Source organism: Chelon labrosus, assembly GCF_963514085.1.
Source record: "Chelon labrosus genome assembly, chromosome: 6".
NCBI lineage: Eukaryota > Metazoa > Chordata > Actinopteri > Mugiliformes > Mugilidae > Chelon > Chelon labrosus.
Window position 1 is genome coordinate 6,817,200 of NC_140342.1, and position 24,218 is coordinate 6,841,417.

At 42.0% G+C, this 24,218-nt stretch overlaps 1 protein-coding gene across 1 annotated transcript; it reads left to right on the forward strand.

The window, feature by feature from the left end:
- Positions 1 to 689: 689 nt before the first annotated feature.
- On the forward strand, positions 690 to 24,218 carry col6a1 (collagen, type VI, alpha 1). The gene is made up of 35 exons (XM_084546861.1): positions 690 to 940; positions 1,612 to 1,741; positions 3,380 to 3,580; positions 3,664 to 3,823; positions 4,628 to 4,741; positions 4,838 to 4,858; positions 5,645 to 5,665; positions 5,772 to 5,816; positions 5,930 to 5,983; positions 6,106 to 6,150; positions 6,588 to 6,614; positions 6,711 to 6,737; positions 6,860 to 6,904; positions 7,000 to 7,053; positions 7,652 to 7,714; positions 7,797 to 7,859; positions 7,938 to 7,991; positions 8,080 to 8,115; positions 8,194 to 8,256; positions 8,547 to 8,609; positions 9,819 to 9,881; positions 11,303 to 11,365; positions 11,490 to 11,540; positions 11,618 to 11,653; positions 11,966 to 12,028; positions 17,692 to 17,757; positions 18,985 to 19,020; positions 19,361 to 19,397; positions 19,607 to 19,615; positions 19,701 to 19,834; positions 20,184 to 20,281; positions 21,387 to 21,573; positions 21,654 to 21,825; positions 21,950 to 21,979; positions 22,175 to 24,218. The coding sequence occupies exons 1-35, from the start codon at positions 856 to 858 to the stop codon at positions 22,777 to 22,779; spliced, it is 3,021 nt and encodes a 1,006-aa protein (XP_084402987.1). The 5' UTR covers positions 690 to 855; the 3' UTR covers positions 22,780 to 24,218.

Below are 24,218 nucleotides of genomic sequence, written 5' to 3' on the forward strand. Positions count from 1 at the left end.
AGATCAGCCCACAAGGAGCACTAGATGGCACTGTGTCTCTTCCAGCGTCCAAGGAAAGGGGAGTAAAATAACTTCCCATCAGCTCACCTCCTACTCCCTTTCCATCTCGCTTTTATGTTCAGGTCAGGTCTGGACGCAAAAGTGAACCAGATGTACTGAAACTCCACCCACCCCATCTTCCACAGAAATCAGAGACTTGTACTGAAAGAGAACGCAACAAATACTTCCAAGATGTGTCTCAGCTGCTTTTCATTAAGCCTGACAAAATTATTTCAATGTGCATCTACTCAGAGTTGCATTTCTGGATTTTCTGCATGCGAAAAAAGGGCTGCAGGAGTGAAAAGGAAGCAACAACCCTATGTCTAGTTTCTTTTTGTACATGTTGTGAAATCATTAAAACAAGCGCAGGTTTTACATGCAAACCCTTTCTTATAAATAAAAATATAAAATGATCAGAGTCAGCAGTTTATTGTTTATTTCTGGGTATACACGGCCCTGCGGATCCTTTTAAGGAAGCGTGCATCCAGGGTTTTGTGTAAACCTTTTTGGCCCGTGCGCGCTCTCGTGTGTCCCTGCTCATCATCCTCCTCGGAGAAACCATAGGGAGAAACCGTGTGAACTCCTCCTCCTTCTCCTTGTCCTCCTCCCTCGCCGTGCGCTCTGGTCCTCCTCTGCGCGCTCTGGGTCTCTCCTCGGACAAACTACGGCGGACTGCTGGATCGCCTAAAGTTCGCCCAATTGGTTTAGAAGTACCGGGATCGGGTCCGGAGAGGTTCGGTGGTTGTTGTTTTTTCTTTCCAGGGGATACTGGGGTCTCGTATCTTTGTTGGTTTTTAGTTTTTTTGCAGCTTAATCATGGAGACTCTCAGAGTTCTCCTTGCGCTGCTGTGCGTTTTCCTGGCTGGAGCACAAACGCAGATCCAAGGACCCAAGTTTGCGGGTAAGTTTGCTGAAAATATGCATTGTTTTCCAAGAAAATGATCTGTTTAATGATGTTTAATTCACCAGCATGTAAAGCTTGTGAAGGTCTTTCTGTGGTTGTGTGTGCTATAGTTTGCTGCAAGCGCAGAAATTCACTGCCCTTGGGGTTAAGTATTTAGTTCTCCGATCAACTTTACAAATCAGCAGCAGAGATGCAATGACAGCTCAAAGTAAGAGGATGACAGAATACTAGCCCACCTTGAGCAGGGCCTGGTGTGGACCTGTGATTTTCTTCGTGAGACTGTAGGTTCAGGGTGTGAAGTAGACTAACTTGTGTGATACCAAAGTTATAACTGTGGCCAAAACTCAAAGCAGATGAAAGCAGCCCAGGCCTGCACCCACTCATCAGAGCCATGCACCAGCTGTAGTACAGGTGTATCTGCAGTCAGCCATGTCAAAGGTGTGGTTCCACACCTGTCATACTGTAAGTCTACCAGTGTGACATCCAGATAGATGCTGCAGACTTGTTTTAAATGGATGCATAGTTCATCGTAAATGCTTGGATTTGCTGGTTCTTGTACCAATAGAGATCACACTGGGCGGATGATTGGGTGTGTGGGGTTATTGTTTGTTTCTGAATAATGACAATAATCACTGATTGCAATATTTATTTGTTTGCTTCGAGAGCAGAGTGCCCCGTTGACCTTTTCTTCGTACTGGATACATCTGAGAGTGTCGCCCTCAGACAGAAACCTCCAGACTTTTACATCGACCAGATCAAAGAATTCACCAAGCTCTTCATAGATGAACTCAAGGACATGTAAGACACAAACGCACACCCGCGTACATTTACACATCTACACGGATGGGAGAAGTATTCAGGTGTAAGATGCTCCATTACCAGTAATAGAGCATCTTACCTTGTTGATGTGCAGGTGTATTCTGGGACTCTGTGACATCACATTTGGGTGTGCTTACAAGTGTAACATGTTACACATCTGACCACACCCACCGCTGATTCTGGCTGTAGCCTGGTGAAATATAACAAAGGTGGAAGTACTCACTGTTTCGGAGATGTTTTATTATTACATTGGCAACGTAAGGTTTGTTTGAACAATTGTCAACAATTCCATATGCTACATCTCAACATGCAAAATAAATGTATATAAACTGCCTCTGAAATGTAGACGCATGAGTGGAAATTAACTGGGTACAATTTTGAGGTATTTCTACTTTACCTAAGCATTTTTTCATACTTCCACCCATTATAATTTGGAACGGAAATATTCTATTCAATTTCCCCATTGCGGGACTAATAAAGGTTTTCTTATTCTTATTCTTACTACATTTATTTGAGAGTTTTAGTTACAAGTTACTTTTAGAATGAAGGTTTTACACAATGGATGATATGACCTACTTTTCCAGATGTTAAAGAGTAATTCAGAGGTTTCCAGCTCTTTTGGCTTTTGGTATCTTTCAAACAGCAGTGTCTAGTCAGATAACAGCTCCATCAAATAGTGATCTTTCCCTAACAGCCACATATGTGTTACTTCATCTATGTTCAAATGATCCAACTTCTCACCAGAAATAAATAAATTAAAAAAAAAATGGTGTCAAAGTCCAAAAACTGCAATGAGATTTTTCCAAACTTCCACTCTCCTGTGAATCATCTCATGACCTCTCAAGTATCTACTGTCTCTGTCTATAAAACTGTATACAAAGTGGTTCAAATTAGCTCCACCTCCAGCAGCAATGACAGTAGCATGCTGCAAGCATACTGATGCTTTAGTGATAGTATCTTACCTAGTATTCTACTTTAATGCTAAAGCTAATGTATGTTTTTCATGCTGGAGTTTTACTTTCACTTAACCCTTTGTAGGGCACTCATTGAAATACTTATTGAGTGTTGGGGCATAAGAAGACTTTTTAACTTTTGTGACATTTTTCAAACTTTCTCATTTTTAATTTTTTGAGAAAATCAAGGTCAATGAAATAACCATATATGGTTCCTTACCCTTAAATGGTAAACAAATGTAAACATGTATTTAGACCATTACAACATAAGTGCTGATTCAGGCACTAGCTAACATTATCACATTAGACAACATTGGGCCACTTCTTCCTGGTACCTAATAAAGCAGTTATGCTCAGCGTTCATGCAGAGGTGGACCTTATAGACCACATTCGACCCTGTTGTGACCTGAGAATGTTGCCCTGATCTTCTCAGATTGGCTGGGTGAAAACCACGTTTGAGGTGGTTGCCTCTCTGAGAGGCACCACAATGCTAATTTAAAATTTGTGTTGAAGTTACAAAATATGGTTCATCGCCCATAAAGGGTCAAGGACAAATAATACTAAATACTAAATTCTTCTTCCTCCACTATTTAAAGCGCAATGAAAGACAAATAAGTGCTGCCTATCTGCAAGTTCTGTTATTTAAACACCTGTGGTTATCCAGGCGCCACCAGTGTGATCGCATCTTGACCTGGAACTCAGGAGCGCTGCACTACAGTGACGACGTCATCCTCGTGCGAGAGCTAAGTGACATGAACACTGAACGCCAGGAGCTGAAGAACGACATCGACGGCATCAAGTACATCGGCAAGGGCACCTACACCGACTGTGCCATCAAGAGGGGTCTCGCTGAGCTGCTCGTCGGGTAATGGCAACGCACACGTACACGCACTCCGAGCTGATTACAACAGCGGCGTCGTTTGTGACCGTGTGTTTGTGCGTCTGCAGGGGTTCCCACTACCATGAGAACAAGTACATTGTGGTAGTGACTGACGGCCATCCTATTACTGGTTACAAGGAGCCATGTGGAGGCGTGCAGGAGGCTGCTAATGAAGCCAGGCAGCATGGAGTCAAAGTGTTTGCTGTCGCCATCTCACCTGACCAGGAGGTACAAAGCACATTTACACATTTTTACCTATGTATTGATGAGGACCCACCCATCTTATAATATTGTTGAAGGGGTTGGCATTTAAAAATGTGTTTTTAAGCATTTTAAGATGTTCATTTTAATATTTTGTTTACACTTTTTTTGTGTACATACTGACTGGCAAGAAATTCTTTGTGTGTCTCAAGTTTAAAAACACTTTAGCCTTAGTTTAAGTTTACAGTACATAAGACGTCCTATTTATTATCTTTAAATAGTACCCACAATATCTCGGCAACTCAGTGTTCTAGTGCCACATTAGCTTCTGCTAAACTAAATGAATTTTAAGGACAAAACTTATCCCCATATATACACCCAACATTTAAACCAGTTGTTAGTAATGACCACTGTCTGCGTACAATTCTGCTGCAAATCCAAAACCTGTTCCTTTATGTACAAACACATCTGTACAGTGTGTGCACAGTCACACACAGATAGAAAGACAGAATATACAAGGCACTAAAACACATCAAAGAGTCATTTTCATAGTATTTCTGGCATGTACTGTCTGAACTAAGACAAAAAAGGACAAGTAATCTAAACGTTCTGCCATGCCAAGAGGTTGACTGTGAACTGAATACCTGCTGATGGATTTAACAAGTGTTTGGAAGATGCTACTTTGCATTCTACAACAACAGCAACAACAACAAAAAAAAGAAAGAAAATGCAATTTTCGATCATACTTCTTTGGTCAGGAAGGAACTTTCTTTCTTGGGTGCTCCCTTCAGGCTAGTATTAAACAATGTTTGTGCTGGATTGTCTCAACAGGACACCAGGCTGTTACTCCTGGCCACAGACCAGAATTACAGACAGAACTTCACTGCTGCACCTAATTCCAGACCCGAGAAGCTCAAGACCATTCGAAGCATCATCGATATAATCGTATGTATCCTTCTCTTCTCTTCTCTTCTCTTCTCTATAAACACAAGTAAACATTTGGATTTGAGACTAACCTGCATTTTCATCATATCTTTTCAGACCAACGAGACAAAGGATGTGGTATGTATTTTTCAAGATTCAAGTCTTCTAGTGATAGTGTGAGCATTACTGTATTACAGAGCAAGATTCGGTTCCCTCATATTTAGGACTGGGCAGTGTGGCTAAAAAATGTCATCACTGATTCTAAGCCTTTTTTTGGCAGTTTGTCTCTTGGCATTTCCAATTCACCCTGAAATGTTTTAACTGAGGGAACACTGTTTGTTTTAATGGAAACAACACATTTGTTCAAGATGAGCTTTGCTGATACAGCTTGAATGAAGACACACTGTTGTACAGCTGAATGTCACATCTTATAAATGTTTATAAACCACATTTATCTCCTTAACATTTAATTTGTGACTACCATAGATAGGTATTTGATTTTATAAATCAAAGTCAAATATACAGTCATTATGATTTTTGTAGCATCTGTTTTCTTTTCTTTTTTCTTTTTTTTAATTTGAGCTCCTTACCTTCCTCATGCTCTTTCTCAGATGCTGGCTTGGTCTTGTTACTGGTATCTCCCATTGATATGTAAACTCTGCTAAACTCTCACAAACTCAGGAAACAGGGAGGGGTCACTAAGAAGACTCACAAGAAGCTGATAAGCAAATTAAGATAGCTAGATAATGGATAATCACAGTCATGGCTGATATTGTTATTCCACCAAAGCAACATCTGACAGCCCCACTGTAATGTTGGAATCCAGAAATCACCACCTAAGACCATGTTGGTGTTGAACAAATATGTCCAAATGCATGTATAGACACTTTTCCTGCTTTATGATGTGTCTCGTCTTTTTTTCAGTGCTGCTCCTTCGACTGCAATGTAAGTATACTGTTTTTATCTCACAGCAAACACAAATTTTTCTGTCGTCTTTTTTTTTTTCTTTTTTTTCTTAAGCAATAACATTGTTTTGTCATATGGTCTACAGGCTCCTGGAGGGCCCAAAGGACCGGAGGGAGACGTTGGCGCTAAGGTGGGATATCTGGCAGGAAAATTACCAAAATGCAAAGATATGCAAAACTTGCATTAAATTCACCTGAACTCATTTATGCTTTTTTTTTTTTTTTTTTTTTTTCATCTCTACAGGGAGAAACAGGTCGACCAGGGATGCCAGGAGAGAAAGGAGATCAGGGTGCCACGGTATGAGCCTTCCACCTTCTATAGTGACACTCTGCTCACCCCGCTAACGTGCATGCAGTGGGATACACTTCTCCTTTGATTTGTCATTCGGGCGATCTAATATTTCTGTCTCTTTGTTACAGGGCAATGTTGGTGATCCTGGTCCCGTTGGTTACAGCGGAATGAAGGTAGAGCGACCTCCAGTCCTAACTAAACATCAGCAGTACTGATTAGAAAAGAGCCTAGAGTTGTATATGAATCAGTGGGTGCTAAAGAGAATTAGCCCGATAAACCTGAAGCCTACTGACATTAGTGGATCTTAAACAGCCCTATACCAAGTTCATCCACCTTTTTATAACTTTATTTTATCGATATTTTTAATCTAAATTATTTTGCTTGAGTAATGCAGTTGTGAATCTTTGGAGGTAATGCCTGCAACTGTTAATGTGCAAGAAGCCCAAGGTATTGCACAGTCCTGTACAGTGTAGAGTTATCATGTTGATGAAATCTAGATGAGTGTGCTGTCTGGTAAGTCTGAGTATATTTAAGTTGAGTCAGACCCCATCAGTGACCGCCATGCTGCTTGCTACTGTAATAATAATGATGTGTGTGTTTCTGTTACCAGGGAGACCGCGGCTCCAGAGGAGAGAAGGTACCATCAGATTCAAAAAGCAATATTTTTTTTAACTTGTTGTTCGCTGTGACACTCTGGACTGACCACTGATGTATGTGTGTGTTTTTTCTACAGGGTGAAAGAGGACACAAAGGCTTCAAGGTGAGCTGCTCTTCACTGTCTAATCTTCACGGGGATGCTGTCGCACTAGTGGCTGTTCCGAAATCGTATGGTTAATTTCTTCTCTTATTCTCTACTTCTTTCTATCCTTTCGTCTTTCTCAGGGCGACAAAGGCCAAAGGGGAAATGATGGAATCGACGGACGCAAGGTGAGCGTAGTACACTCGGCACAGCTCTGTCTTTCTGTCTTTAGCTGATTTGATGAATGCGTTTGAAGATACGTTTCTGTGGTTCTTCTCATTAGGGTGAAGCTGGTTTCGCTGGGCTTCCTGGCTGTAAAGGTTCTCCAGGACCTGACGTGAGTTGTGTATCTCTACTTCCGAATTATCCCACTGTTAGGGTTTTGCCTCTAGCGCCGCTCACACTGATTTTCACACATTGCAGACAGTTTCAATCACAACCAGATGAACACTTACCACTTGACGTTAACACACTGTGTCATTGACATCAGATTTAAATACAGTCAATCAGATGTGTCGATGTCAGGAGACACATATTTTCTGTTCTGGGGTCCTTAATTTCTCCCTTGGACACATAAACAAACCCAGACAAGCCACTTCCGTATCCGCCTTAGGCTCAGCTTCTTTGTTTACAGATTAGCCATTAACCACAGTTTCATGTTTAGGAATGTCGCTCTGGCTGCGGCCCTGACCAACATCACGCCCTGCTTCTGCGGGCCCCCTGGGGCAGCCAGACCGAGGCCTTTGGCTCTTTAATCACGTTATCGTTTACATTCTCTGCTGTCAGACTGTTTAAATGAAGCCATATAGTCATAGTGTAAACAAACACACACAGGCATACATGAGCTTACAAGTACAGCGGCCTCCAAGATTGAGTGTTACGGCCTCAGCTGCTTACAGTCATGTACTGAAACGATCTCTGCTGTATATCTCCAGGGCCTGCAGGGAGAGCCTGGACCAAAGGGAGACCCTGGTCCATTTGGACAGAAAGGAGCAAAAGTAAGCTATAAAGACTTTTATTCACAAAGATCTCAGGTTGCCTTTTGGTGGTCCGCATTAAGGTGCTGTGTGCCTATTCCAGGGAGACACTGGAAGAGATGGTGAACCAGGACGGCCTGGAAACTATGGACCTCTGGGACCTAAGGTAAGTCTGAGCAGAGAGAAACACAGAAGGATGACAAAAGACAGAGCAGGACACATGTTAATGTTTGTGCTGTGACAGGGTGATCGGGGCCCTCGCGGAGCCAATGGGGACAAAGGAGAGCGCGGTGATGACGTAAGAGATAAAGCTGCACCACAACATGTGAAATATCAAGTTCACGACTCTTACTGGACCTTCTAACTCCCTGCTCTTTGCGTTTCAGGGGCCACCTGGAGCAGATGGAACTCGCGGCGAGAGAGTAAACAGGATAAATATTGCCTTTAAGTCAACGTGTTGGTGTGTGAGGGCATTTTAACATTTTTAAATTCTCTTATAGGGACAAGTTGGAGAGAAGGGGGAGCAAGGTTCCCGTGGAAACAGAGGTCCAAGAGGAGACCTGGTGAGTGATAAAAAAAAAAAGATGAAGAGGAGGGATAAAAAACTAGACTCCCTCATGGTGTGTTGGATTTCAGAGTATATTCCTTAGAAATTCTTGAGAAATGTAGTTTGGCACACGCACTGAGTCAACTGCAACTGCTCTGACCTGAAAGAAACTCATTTTTGTAGCGTCATTCCCTGTATACCCATACAGATTAAACTTTAACTTGGCTGTCTTGACTGTTCTTGTCTATTGTTACTGTGCTGAATGCCTTTGGGTCATTTGGTACATTTGTTCTTTGCTTTTGTTAGGGGGAGCCAGGACCCCGTGGAGAGCAGGGAAGGGAGGGCTCAGCTGGACCCAACGGAGACCCTGTAAGTCAGTCACACACACACAAATCCAGTCACTTTCAAACAGGAGCTACGTGCACTGCTTGTGAGTCTGCTGTGATTATTATCCTATTTTTTTGTTTGTTTGTTTTCCCCGTAAAGTGGGAACTTCCTAATGTGCGTGCATGTGTGTGTGCTTGTGCATGTGCATCCTTAGATCTTGTTGACAGGAAGGCAGGAGCCTAAACGGAGGCAATCCTGGCGGTTGCGCCAGAGTGCTGCCCACTCCTCCCCGCTCCATCTCCCCTCACTCGTTTTCAGTTTTTACTCCTCCCGGGAACTTCAACACTCACTCTTTCCCCTCTGACTCAGTTCTTCTCTCCGTCAGCTCGTGCCAAAGCCTCAGTATGGTTTTTCTTAATAAGGCACCAGGCAGTGTAATAATAATAATACGTTACAAGCCTTAGCTGTGGTAACCTCCGTGATGTCAGAATTTCAATGGCTCTTTTGTGCCTTCTTTCTTCATCAGAGCTCCTTGAATACTGAGGAACTGAATAGTACAGAAAACATGGAATAACTGACACGCAAGGCCTACCTCATGCACTACTCATGCAAAAAAAAAAAATAACATCAGTTCATCATTTGCACTCATTAAACACTGTCAAGCTTTACTGTACATGGTCATGTACAAACTTCATTTTAATAAAGTGTTTTTTTTTTCTTTTTTCTCAGTGTTAACCTGAATCAAAAATTCGTTGCGATGTTTGGGACTTATCCAGAGTCACATGTGGATCCACAGATTCACTACAACTTTCCTTCTGACATAACTATCAACACATTAAAGTCCTTTGTTCCATATTAACAGTCTGTAAAGCGCATAACTTTACTGCCAGGACAGGACTGGGGTGATAAATGTAGCAGCTGCACCCAGCTGTTGTTTGTTCAGAAAAGGGCTTGTTCAAAAGCCAACGCATCTTGTGCTACAGCGTTTTGTTTTTTAATGCGTCTATAAGTGATCTGTCAAATGCACAGGAAGTGTAGTGTGGAAATCAGCATCATGGACTTGACACTTTGACCCTGGCATGAATGCACAGTGATGCACCAAAATGAAAGAAATCTTTCTGTGTTGTATGTTCAGAAGTTCATCTTGAAAGCCTGCTGGCTTCTTTAGCGATGCACGTTGTGTGGCTGTTTTGCTGTTTTGTTGGGTAAGTGTTTTAACAGTGTCTCATTAACGGTGTTGTTTTTTTACAGGGCGAGACTGGCAAGCCCGGATCTCCCGGCTACAGAGGAGATGAAGGCGCACCTGGACAAGAAGTGAGACCAACTGGGCACGCTCACAGCTTTCTGATCAGAGCACAAATGCTTAAAGGCCCTTTAAACATACTGTCTCAATCATCTTCTCACTGAGTGATAGGATCCTACTTGAGCACACTATTATCTAAAACTATTTTGCATGAATTTGTGTTTTAGTTTTTAAATAGGGGCGGCACAGTGGCGTGGTGGTTAGCACTGACGCCTCACAGTAAGAAGGTTCCGGGTTCGAGCCTTTCTGTGTGGAGTTTGCATGTTCTCCCTGTGTCTGTGTGGGTTCTCACCGGGTACTCCGGCTTCCTCCCACCGTCCAAAGACATACTGGTTAGGTTAACTGGTGATTCTAAATTGGCCGTAGGTATGCATGTGAGTGTGAATGGATGTCCCTGTGATAGACTGGCGACCTGTCCAAGTTGTACCCCGCCTCTCACCTAATGACAGACTGGGATAGGCTCCAGCCCCCCTGCGGCCCTTCACTGGACAAGTGGTTACAGAAGATGAAGTTTTTAAACAGAAGTGTGCAAACAAAGCCTAGCTCCAAAAACATGATGTCATAAACATTTCTTTGGAAATTTGTAAAAGATTTGCAGTTGTGCTTGAATCCTGAACGAATGCAACTTGGTACTAGATCCTGATTTAGATCCTTAATCCATACAATGGGTAATTAACTATATCAACTGCTATCAAAAAGCAGTTATCATTAACTATGTGTGTAGGAACTGTTACCATCCCTTCAAGCCATAAAGATACTGGACACTCATTATCACACAATCTAGGGAATCAGTCTGCCCCGACGTGTAATGGATTGCAGTCACTTATTGTTCATTGTACTTAACCATTTTCAGCCTTGAGGCCTCTGAAGCAGGACCAGGCCAAATCTGTTTAAACAAAACCAGACTCGGTGAAGAGGCCGCCAAGTACTAGTAGGATTAAAATAGTTGTACCATGTTGTGCATCCTTTGTGATGGAGTTGTACTTGAGAATTTTTAGAACATGTTCATAACATTAGCGCTCACTGACTCATAGTTATAAAGCTGTTATTCATGCAGCTGTAAACAGGTCAGTTTTCAGTTTACAGGTCTTTGTCCAGCCCGGTCAGGCAGACACAGACGTACTCTGTCTCAAAGTGTCTTTGGGGAGTTTGGAGTTGTTCATTTTGGCCTCACAGTTGCGGAGCTGTGACTGACTGTGGAAATCTTAAAATCTAATCTTGGGCTTAAGGGGTTAAAAATCTTCATTTCAGAGTTTGTCTTCACACACACACACACACACACACACACACACACACACACACACACACACACACAGGCACACAAGCACGCAGCCACACACAGCGCCTGTCGACAAAGGCTTTTAAAGAGCCTTTTTTTTTTTTTTTTTACATTTCATATGTTTCTAATCTTATCGTTCCCTTCGTCTCCCAGGGACCCAAAGGGCCGAGAGGAATCAAAGGAGCTCCAGGAGACAGGGGCCAGATGGGAGAGAGGGTGAGTGAGGGAGACGGGGGGCGGGGGGGGGGGACATGTGTGTGCCATCCATCATAAGCCCTGCCATGGGGTTTGGGAGTGTATGCGCATCTGTAAATGTCTCTCAACAATCTCTTAATTTCAGGGAGAGGATGGTGTCCCAGGAAATGGCACGGCAGGTTGTCATGGTTTCCAGGTATGGGTTCCGGTAATTAATACACGGCACAGCTCGCTCCATGTAAATGTGTATATCTAAACTTTTCTGTCTTTTAGGGTTACCCTGGCCTCCGTGGAGACACTGGTGAGCCGGTAGGTTATCTTTCTAGTTTAAATTTTAACTTGAGAATCGAACAGCAGTGGGACGTATCATTTTTACACATGTTGGGATCCAAGGAGCTGAAACTCTTTATGTAATAATGTTCTTAGTGAAGTTGTGCAGTGTGTTCTATGAAGAAGAACTGGTTGTCTTTGACTGAATTTGTTGGACTTCATTATTTTATGTCTTACTCCTAAACATCACCACTGTATGTGGATAACCTTGTTTGAAGTGCCAGCTGGGTTAAATCATTCGTCACGCTAATGTTCTGCTGCGACCCCTAACATTTGCTGTGTGACCTCCAGGGTGGCAAGGGAACTCCTGGACCCAAAGGAGATGACGGAGAGCCCGGAGACCCAGGCGCAGACGTGAGTCTTCTTTCCTTTTTGCTGTTGCTACTTTACTCTTGATCTCATTTTATCTTTCCTCAGTTCCTTCTTGGCAGAGAGTGCTGACAGGATGTGAGTCACATGGCTCGTATCATGGGCACATTTACATATTTCTTTTTTATGGGTGTCTTTCAACACATGTAATAATACTTTTCATCTATTCATTTCTGTCTTTTGTTTTGTTTTTCGGCTACTTTGGAAATAATTTACTACCCTTGTTGTTCTGTGTCCATCTTGCTCCCATGCTCTCCTCCTGTTCTGCAGCTGGAAATACTTTCTTAAGTACATTTGAATGCATTTTGTATGTGTGTGAGTGTGTGTCGTTGGGGAAGAGGGCTTTTGAGCTGGTGCAGCTGTGTATATGTCGTTGTCAAGGATACCAGGAAATGAGCAGATAGGATGAAGGGACTGCATTACTTCTTTTGGCGTGTGCGTGAGTGAATGTGCATGCGTGTGATCATCCACGTCTGTAGAGCGTGCCGGTTTTAACACTTTAACTCCCGGTTCAGCCCGGCCGTGTTTACATTAAAATGATTGCGTTCCCGAGGTTCGCTTTTTGGGAAATAAGCACATCTGCGCGTTTGTATGTTTCTTTCATCCATACATCCTTGCACCATGACCCCTTCTCAAAAACAATCCCATTTCTTAAGCTTGCGATTTATAATGCCAGATCAGTTTACGACTCTTCAAGACTCTGGGGTTCTGCAGCACAGGACAGGATTAGATGCAGCACACAGTCATTCACTCAGTTACACCAACTTTAGCTAATCCTTGAGAACAGCTTACAGGAAATATTTTGTAACATCTGTAACTGATTTTACATCTGTTTTTAAAGACAAAAAAAGAAAGCGTAATTGAATAAATTAAAATCAGCTCAAAACTCTGGAGGATAAAAAAAAAGCCACATTTATTTCCACATTGTCTTGTGTAGTTGAGCACATCTTCCTACAGTTTTATGCAGGTTTACTACACAAAGCAAACTAGTCAGTGAAGAAGAAACTCCAAATTCGTACATCCTGAAAGGTTAATTATCAACACCGTGCCTCGGTCAGTGTGTCAACTCGCAGTAAGCTTTGGAAAACGGTTGTAAATTGTAATTGTAAAGTAAATGATGTTTGTAGCAATTGGCTTAAACATACATTACGATCCTGTAAGGAGCTCCACGTCTACAGACCAGTGATTCCAAATCAAGGTAATCCCAGGGGGTAGTGTTGGGCTGTGAAAGTAGCTTTATATGAGTGACTTTTTTTATTTGATTTCAGTATAACAATATAGCTCAATTAACGGGTCTGAATGTGTGACACAGTAAAGGGAAAGCAAACAGAAGCAAAGATAAAACGCAAAGTACAAGAAACGGATGAATGGTTGAGTTAAACAGCTATTTATTAACAGCTGTAATGGCTGCTAAAAGTAATGGATAAAATGTGAAATAGTTGGCTCATGTATAACGTTTGGAACTGTTAGCTAAGTAATAGAGTCTAGGGTTGGCTCTACATACTGTATGTACTTATGGTGTAACCGCGCAACTTATGATTAGATTTTTAGTCAATTACTTCCTCAGTCACTCACTAATCACTTTTTTTTCTTGATGATTTGATTAATGTTCATCACTAATCAGCTATTTTCTAGTCAATTAACGCTTTGGTTAACATGCCTCTTAATCACCACCATATTTACCATCAACATAACAATCTATGAAGCTTTTACTCAATATTGTATACATATTCGAAATCCATGAATGAAGAAATCATTTCGAACTTTTTTATGTTCTATATAAAATGTATGATTTATGCAGTGCTTACCTAATTAGGAAGGATGTTTTTGCATGTTCTGCTTTTAATTAGGGTACGATTGAGTATGATTTAACTTGGAAATGCAGCTGTTATCAATTGGCGTAAGGCTGCACACGCAGACGTAGAGCGTAGCAGTCATGCATATCTACATCATTTAGCTTAATAGGTCTATATGTGCATAAACAAACTGTTTACAACTAGCATATGCACTTGCACGCTGTGTTGCCATACTAGGTTTTAACAGCTGTTCTCTCCGTTAAGCTCTTGTATGAAAAATGACAGCTAAGGACGCAATGACCCTATCTATCAACCAGGAATCAGGCAGAACTCACTTTAATATAGCCAAAATACTGACACTGCTGTCTCGGCAGGATGTTCTCTGTTCAGGTGCTTGTGCATAGCAGTTGCGCAGCTGTCTTTGGCCACCTTATTTTTACAAAATGTCACACAATCGGGGCTTTTTCAGATGTAGTCTCAATTTTGACATGCCTGGCAGCTGTGATAATATATATATATATATATATATATATAGATGTATTCCAGAAAACTTGGATTATTATAAATGAAGTCATCGACATACATTGATGCCTTGTTGTGGCCCTTGTGAAATGTAACATAAATATGTGTCTACCTTTGCTTTTCCATTTTCTTGCAGTCAGTTAGATGACAAGATTTATACCGATGTTAAAGTAAATATGTGACCACAGCCAATAACCAGTTAGCTTAACTTATAGCATAAACAGTGGAACAGAGAGTAAACAAAATGACACCTGCTAACCAGTACCCCCAAAGATCAATAATTATTATGTCTTATTGAACCAATAATTCAGTTCTTAGAAATAATCGATATACCTTTTAGTTGACCAGGCTGACTGTGGGGCCGGGCTAGCCTATTACTGCCTGTAGCCTTGTATTTGACAAACATGACAGTGGTGTTAATGCTCTCATCTAGTTCGTTACCAAGAAACCAGCTATCTTTCCCAAAATGACTAACAGTTTCCTTAAACAACAAATGCTAATCTATCAACTGCTACTGCTCCACTGGTCAGTCCATGACTAAGCCCTTTATGAAAAACACATAATTATATGCCATTTTGGATATCTCAGTGGAAACAAGAAATGAACTTCATTACATTCCACTCATCTTCAGAGACATTCATTCCTTTCTTTTTTTCCCTTTGTATCTTTCTATCTAGACAGTCACTTTTTTGTTTCCACAAATGCTCGCCTTTTCTCTGAATTGGACCCTGAGATGAAGAAACATTCACTAGACTGAGCTGAAGTCATGAGACAACATATTAGCTAAAAAGCATTTTCAAAGATTACTCTGACCTCAGTGTGACTTGGGCCGCTGCAATTTAAATTGTTAAAATATTTTCACATTGTACAGGCACGTAGTCCCTCTGGCCAGAGGGGACACAGGAGGTTACAGACAAGGGTCTTTAAGAAAAGATAAAGGTCTAGACAGACCTTTTGACTTTCTCACCTATCGAAGAGTAAATGGAATGATAATATAAACATATTCAACGAGGTACAACAAACAGCCAGATGTGGCTATGAGTCATCTAATATGACGCCATAAAATCGAGGTCAAGATGTGTGTATAACTGTGAACGATACAGCCCGTGCTCTTTACATCACTGTTTGAAGTTGAGGATCTGCAGTAATTGAAACCGCATGTGTTATGTGTGTAATTATTTATATGTGAGTGTGTGTGTGTTAAAAACCAGGTGGTTGGCATTACCTTTTCTGGTCCGCCTCCCTCCCTCTCCTCCATATCCGTCCACTGTAGGTGGACGTTTGTGCTGTTCAGATCTGACGGTCTGAGCCGGTTTCAACTCAGATCAAAGAGTAGCGAAGACTTATTGGGAGGATTTGTGACTTTACAGTGACAGCTTGACCCTTTGCCCTCGCTGCGTCTCATGTCTGTCATGTTCATAATCAAGTTGACAATTATGTCACTGCCAATCAGAATTTATTTCAAACACAACTGATTTAAGACTGTCCAAACACACTAAGAGAGGAACTACAGATCAGAGTTATTGCACACAAGTAAAAGCCTACTTTAAAAGAGCTGCGACTTAGAATCTGCACATGTGTTTGCGAGCCATTTCTGGGTTGTATCGTCATTTAGTCTGCTCTCAATTTGCAATTTTGCATTAATGTGAAATCCGCTGCAGCTGCTTGCTTTCTTTCTCAAACAAAGATGGCCACTCTTTGAAGTGTTGAAAAGTGTCTGTGGGAACTTGGAATTTAAAGATGGGATGATTTTTCTAAATTGATTTACAGTGTGAAGCTCCTTATTCTCCACATTTGTGCAGTCTGGACTCACAGCGATCACCAGTTGGTCCAACTGCAGCAGCTGTGGGGGCTTTGGCTTCTCTTTTCCCCTGCAGCTGCACAGGAGTGACGGATAGCTGGTCAGAGAGGACCAGATGTGGCCTCAGTTCAGATTTGAAATGAAGTTACTGGCTTCAGAATGACATGACACATTGAAAAAGTTTTGATGTGTTACACTTCTAAAAGAAAATATCTTTATGGAGCAGAGTGCAGTGGCATATACTGTAGCAGCATATACTGTAGAGCTTTCATGTGGAAGAAAGGACCTTTCTCAACCAGTTAAAAAAATAAAATAAAAATGTGGTCCAGTTATGCAAAGAAAATGGTACAGCAATCATAAAGGTGTAGCTAATTCTACTGTTAGGATCACTCAAAGTGTCGCTGATGATACACAGCCCATTAAAACCCTTTTTTCAATGTCGCATTCTTTCCTTTGAGAGCACCACAAAGCTCCATATTAGGACCGGTACCGTTCATGCGCCCATATTTGGTAACATCCTATAAACAATTTAATGTAAATTTATGCTGATGAGACGCTAACACGTATAATGCACACACGTAACTCTGACATGTAGAGGTATAGCACCTACAAACTCAGAACTCAAAGATTATTGGTATTTATGTTCTTGTTCCCTCCTGGCATGCCCAATCTCTATGAGATAAACTACACTTATTTATAGACAAAACTTTATTTAGTTTTTTTATTATTATTTATTACAGTTGTCAAGTTGGCCTTGAGAATAAACACACACTCTAGTCAAGCAGTACTCCAGTCTAAAAATGCCTTTTACTCTATTTGATGTCAGTGAAAACATTTCAGTTGATCCCTGCATGTAACATGTGAAATTTAGATGTACAAGAGACAAGAAGAGAGGCAGCATGTGTGTGTGCTATGCACGGATCAGCCACAACTTTAAAACAAACCACCGACAGGAGAAGTAAATAACATTGACCATCTTGTGACAGTTCAGTGTTCTGCTGGACCTGGCATTGATGTGGATGTTACTTAGACATGTACCACCCACCTAGATCAGACCAGGCACCCCCACCCCATAGCAAAGACAGTCCTTGATGGCAGCAGCCATCCCCAACAGGATGCAGCCTGACACAGACACACACACACACACACACACACACCATCACACACACACACACACACACACACACACACACACACACTCACACACAAACAGTTTAGGAACAACTAAAAAAAACATGAAGAACAGCACAAGGTGTTGACCTGGCCTCCAAATTCACTAGATCCCAAACTGATCAAGTATCTGTGGGATGATCCACAGAGGCCCCTCCACGGAGGCAGGTGGTCATAATAATATGCCTGATATAAACTGTGTGTGCTGTTTAGCGGTTCATAGCAGTGCTGCAGACTATTCCATCTGAGTAATGTTTGTCAACATATAAAACATCCTGTTGCATGTGATTTATAGACATTACTAAAAGAAACAGGTGTGGACCTTGCTTTTTATCTTGACTCATTTTCTCCTTTCACAGAACAACGAACCAGGGCCTCCAGGACCTAAAGGGGCCAAAGGTCACAGAGGACCTGAGGGCAAACCGGTAAGAATGCCATGGTGTATGAGCATGAAGCTGATTTAATGCTGTGTGTTGTAGGTTTGTCCGCATGTGTATGCAAGTTGAGGTATTGGAGAGACTGCTGTCCACGCATGCGAGGTGGACCCCATCCTCAAAACTAGAACAGGCTCTCACATGTTATTGGTTGATTTATTTTAGTGGACTTGGTGTGAAGTTCTTAACTATAATTACATTTTAATTCAAGTACATATAATTGTGCATAAACATTTGGAACTCTTAATGCTGAAATGCATGTGATGTTGTGCATTTTTGGTTATTTTTGTAATGTAATGTAATGAAACCCCTAAAATCAGCAATGTTTTCGACCAGTCTGCCAAACCCATTTGTAGTCAATTTGTGCTGCCTCCACAGACATCCGGAGTTACAGACAGATAATCGCACCACTCAACATAACACAAAGCCACATGTTAAGATATAAAAAATGGGGCATCTCTGAGTTTGGCTCTTTATGTTGGAAGCTCTATCCATACTTGGATGACCTAAAAAAAGAAAACAAAGCAACGCTTTATCTAAATATAATGCTCCATATGAAGGAATGTTCTCTAGGAAAAACCTTCAGTGCGACCTCTACCCTTTCATACTTTACAGACTTTATATCTCTGCTCCTCCTTTTCCTCTCCGCTTCTGTCTGCTTCCACTTTGGCTTGTGTCTGTCCTGCATATTTTTGGAAGATGATTTTGCGTCATGTGTTCTTAGGAGTTTCTCTTCTCTAGAATTAACGGCTGTTTCTCTTTCTCACTCTCACTGTCTGTCTGTGTGTGTGTGTTTGCTCGTGTTCGCACATGCAATCTACGCTGGCGTCTTTGTCTCCAAAAAGAATTCTCTTAAACTGAGTTTAATGTCTGTTAAAACAAAACAGATGGTTTTCGTGCAGCCACGCAAAAAAACAAAATGCTGCGGCAGTGAACTTGTGGTGCGATTTAAAATGTTGTTGCAGAAAGACACCAGTGCGCGCAAATTTGCGGGCGCCGATGTGGGTTCAGTTATTGTGGGAATCGGGTTTTCACTCAAAGGAGTAAAGGTTTTCAGACAAATCCCCCATTTTATAATTCCAATACAAATACAAAGGCAGACCCGGACCAGCTCTGTCATCTTGAAGTCAGACCAGACAAACATAGACATCTATCATAGGATGAATCACTCGGTCTCCCTGTCTTCTTTTCTTGCGTTCATACTCTCTTTCTCTTCAGGGACCTGATGGGCCTCCTGGACCACCAGGAAGTGATGTGAGTATTAAGAATTAAATGGAAGGAGTCCATTTCACCTGAACCCTCGTCCTCATTTTAGCCCCAGGACGAGCCTGTAAAGCATCACATATTTGATTCCCCCTTGGGGCTGCACTAGTTTAGAATCTGTAACTGATATTGTATGTTCAGTCCAAAGCCGCTCATCCAATTTCCTGAACACAAAAACCCATAGCCGTCCACTGACTACTAAGTAAAATATCATTATCGTCATGTTTTCTTTTTCTTTTGGAGCGGCTTGAACACTTTGTTGTTGTGGGCTGGGTTTGAATGTTATGTAAGGTGATGTAACTGTTAACGTACACTCCACCTCTCTCTTCAGGAATGTGAAATTCTGGATATCATTATGAAGCTCTGCTGTAAGTTAAACCCTCCAAATTTACTTTTACTTACACACACCCTTGCAGTAATCAAGCCACATGTTCTCAGCCCTATACGCTTTGCCCTTTTCAACTCAGTGTGTGGTTAACCGCATATGCAATACACACAGGTTATGCTGCATTACATTTTTGTGAATTAACTTTGATTTATGTTTTATGTTGGTTTTTTTTCCCTCATCACTTCCCAGCTTGCTGCGGTAAGTTTGTGGTCATTATCTCAGCTATTCTGCACACTCTGTGGTTACTGTCCTTTCTAAATGTGTTTACGGGTGTTTTCTTCAGAGTGTAAATGTGCACCTTTGGACCTGGCCTTCATTGTGGACAGCTCAGAGAGTATCGGTGCCTCAAACTTTGCTCTCGCCAAGGACTTTATCATCACAGTCATTGACAGACTGATTAAAGACCAGCAAGTCAAGGTAACGTCCACCTCTGCCCATACTCTGTGGGAAGACATGTGTTTGACCTTTGCGGCTTGTGTTGTTTGTTTAAAACCATACCGAGAGCGGTGCTTAAACTGTTCTTCAGAAATCTTGCGAAACACTCGCCTTGAGAATGGACCTCAAAATAGAAACTGTGAATGAAAGATTTTGTTTTGGGGTTTGGAGCGTCCTTTAATGTCTCTCCAATGATCCTCCTCTTCCAGTTTGGATGTAATTAGTCAGGATGGGTGGGACGCAGGAATGCTGACAGAAGAAAACATATGCCCGTAGACATGACACACACAGACCAAAACACACAGTCACCATGCAGCGTTTTTCTTTCCAGTTTGCAAGGAACGAGTCCACCCTGAGTGTTGTCCAGTACAGTGGATCGCGAGCGCAAGAGAGCATCAAGCTCACCACTGACCTCACCAGTTTCAAGCAGTGAGTTCACACACATGCTACAAGAAGGTTTCCTGACTCATTTCCTGACCTGAATTTGTATAGTCCTATGTAGTACTTTGTATAGTATGTGGATATGAGAATAAGCAGTGCAAATTACTGTAACAATTAATGTATTATTGACTTTTTTTGTTCAGCTTTTTGTTTCTAGTTTTTGTCTTACTGGGTGTGAGGGGATAAATTAGGACATACAGACAAGACATGTTCTTCCTAGCTTAGCACAAAGACGGTGATTGCATTCCACAATACTTCAAGTCACATCATATTTGTCAACTGAAAATGAGACGAGATAGTTTCTGAACGTGGGTATCCTAAATGCATCAAGCAGAGTCTAAACAGGCTGTCTGCTTCCCCATTTGCTATGGGTGCAGGTCTAAAATGTGTGACTGCTATGAGCACACATAGAACCAAACATCTGTCAAACACAGCTAAATATTTTCACTGGTTCTTTTGACATTTGGCAGGTCTGTCTCTATGCGGATTGTGTTGTTTGTAGCACAATTTCTTTTCCATTCATTCTCCTGAATGTGTGTGATGAAAGTTCAGGCCACACCCTGCATACCTCCCCAAGCAAAATTGCAACCTTAGAGTGTGCCAGTAATTCGAAATGAAGAGATAAATTGATGCATAATCCAGACCCAATATCTTTGATGAAGATCGAGCCAGAGCCTGAATCTGAGCCTAACACATATAAAAATCCCCAAAATATATGCCTTGTCATATCTAAAAAACAAGCTAAATTGGACTTGTAGAGTTTCTTATTTTCATCCAAGTAGCTTCTTCAGTTGTTAATGACTAGTGAGGCCTTAAATAGGAACATATGTGGGTGTTGCCCATCAGAAACTCAGACGACTAGGATCTGTTAATGACCGGATATTTACCTATAATTGGAGGAATAGGAGTTAACTTCTTGTGCACAGATGTTAAGACTGTGTTATAAATTGAAGGCACGTTATATTTCAGTCCACCTTCCCTGACCAGAGATTATTCTACAAGCCCAGTAACCTTTGTTTCCCTCAATATCTGGTGTTTCTTTTATTTTTTCTAAAAATGGGATTTTGATCATGCAATTTCTGTGTGTACACAGGGCTGTGAGAGACTTGAGCTGGTTGGCTGAGGCCACATACACAGGCGAGGCCCTTGAGTTTGCTCTGAATACCACCATCAGTGATATGAGGCAAAAGAGCAAAGTCGTGCTGGTTCTCACTGATGGTCGCTCAGATACTTCTAGGGATGGGGTTCCCCTCACCACACTCTGTGGCAAAGGCCTCCAGGTGAGGGCGATTCAGCTAGATAGCCCCTGTAAATGTTCATACCATCCCGCTAACCTTAAAATATCTTGCATCATCTCCAGGTGGGTGGTTTGGGAGTGAAGGACTACTCAGGACGTGAGCCCAACCAGGAGCAGCTTCAAGAAGTGGTGTGTAGTACTGACCCCAAACCAGGCTTTTCCTTCGTCTTAGAGAACTTTGCTGAGCTTCTAGATGACAACTTCCTACAGAACCTCACAGCCAAAATCTGTCAAGGTACCACCCAGCGCCACATATGCAGACATAGAGTATACTGAGTGACACCACTTTGGTTATTCTGTCAACTCAATGTTTTACATAATCTCTTAATAAACTCATTCCCTGTTCTTTTCTCATCCAGAGAAGAAATGTCCAGACTACAAATGTCCCAGTAAGTCATTACTTTGTTCAATATATTGTTCTGTTGACATAGACTATAAAGAGGTAGTGAATTCTTGATTGATGATTACATGTAAACCTTGCTCTAAAATGTCCGAGTGAATGAACAAACTCTTCTCCAGCAGTGTTGGACCCCGCTGTCTGTCTAGTCTAGTCTGAGCATTTGATCAGATCTTTTGTGTTGCAGTGTCTTTCTCTGAAAACACCGACATTCTGGTGATGATGGACAGCTCAGCTAGTGTGGGCCAGAAGAACTTCGAGACCAGTAAGACCTTTGTCAAGCGCTTGGCTGAGCGTTTCTTGACAGCAGAGAAGAAGAACCGTGCCACTGTCAGAGTGGGTCTGGGTCAGTATAGCCGGAATGCCCGCATGGAGCAAGTGCTGACTGAAGACTTGACCTCGCTGTCGAAACAAATCGATGAAGCAAGCTTCCAAAACGATGGCACCAACGTGTTAGAGGCCATGGAACTTGCCATTGCTAATTTACCCAGCCGTGGGGACGCATCGGGAGGCAAGAGGAAGCTGGTGCTGTTCTCTGACGGCAGGTCTCAGGGTGTCACAGCGGCCGTCCTGCAGAAACGTGTTCGTCAGTTGGCGGATGCCAGGATTGAGCTCTTCGTCATCTCGGCCGGCAACCAGGTCAATGAGGCAAACCTGCGCACGCTGGTGAGCAAGGGGCGGGATGACAGCATGTTCTATGACCAGCGTCACCTGTTCCGTGCCCCAGACTACCCCTCTCTGCTCAGCGGGGTCTTCTACCAAACCGTCTCCCGCAGGGTGTCCTTGCCCTAAATGTAGGGCTCTGAACAACAGGACCAACACGCTTTAGATTTTTAGTCCCATTATGAATATTCAGTCTCACTCATTTACCATACACTGTTCTTTTTAAAAAGAAAGATGAAATGTCACAAACGACAAATGATTGTGTGGCAGGCAAATGTAAATATCTTCACATAATACTCTTTTACCCTGAGCTGAGCCTCCAAGGCCTACCATCTCAAGCTGTGTACAAAGTCCAACCCCTTTCCTGGAACATGAAGGTGCTGACCAAAAACATCAAGTTTTAGATCTTGTGTAATGTGCACCATAAGGATGAATTGTTGCCTTGGAGGCAAAGGTCAGAGTAAAACAATCCAAAGTCATATTGGTTCACTTTGGTCCTGGAGAGCTTTCAGTAATGGCCATATCAAAACTATTCTAGCTTTCATGTGCATTGGGCTGGTTTGTACTCAGGTATGCTGCACCCCTGACCATCTTAAGGCTCCCGTCTATTGTCTCTCCAGGACTGGAGTTCCCGCTGTTTGAAGGATTCTCTCTGGACTCATTTTTGTAGCTTGTACCACTCTTTCAAGTGGTTTCTGAGGTGCTGTGTCACAGTAATAAGAATGCACGTGAAGAACCAAAGCTGTGAACTGAAAACACATTCATTGGTGATTTCATGCTGCAACAAAATTGCGTTTAACCTGGAAGACTGGTCCCTAAGTGTTCTTTAACTTTTTTAACATTTGTCCCCATTAAATATATTGAAAAAGTTCATTGGAAAAGTGATAACATATTCCGAACTTGAAGAAACACTTACCCAACCTCACTTGAACTCTCTGATAGATCACCTAAACGACAGGAAAAACAGGATTTTCAAACAGAAACCCATCAGTACTTCACCAGGTACTAATGGGGACACAACAGCTGGACTCAACATGTGTGCTTCACTGTGTGTGTGTATGTGTGTCTGTATGGGTGAGACCCTCTGTGTGTACATCATTTACAAGTACATCTGCCTGGATTTATAAGTAGCCTTGGGCGATTGTTCCATAAACAGTTGGGGTCACTGGTTCAAATTACAGAATAACAAGTGACAGAAACCTGTTCTTTATTGTCTGTGCAGCAGAGAAGCCTCAGTCAAACACACACACACATGTACACACACACATTTTTGCACCTCGTCAGTGAGGTAGGAAAACATCTGTCATGGTTGAAGGCTGGAAAAAAAAACCTAATGGGACTCGTGCGCCCCTGACACCCACAGAAAAAACACACACACACACACCTTTTAGATCCCTACAACTGTAAGTTCCACACTTTTTGTTGTCAATGAAGTGTCATTATTACCTGTGGTGCTATTAGTCTCAGTGTAACAGCCTCTACCCATGATGTAAAGAAGATATTTTTACCTGAGGACACAGCCTCAGTAGTGCTGTAAGAGCTCCTACAATAAAGGTTGCTACACCAAA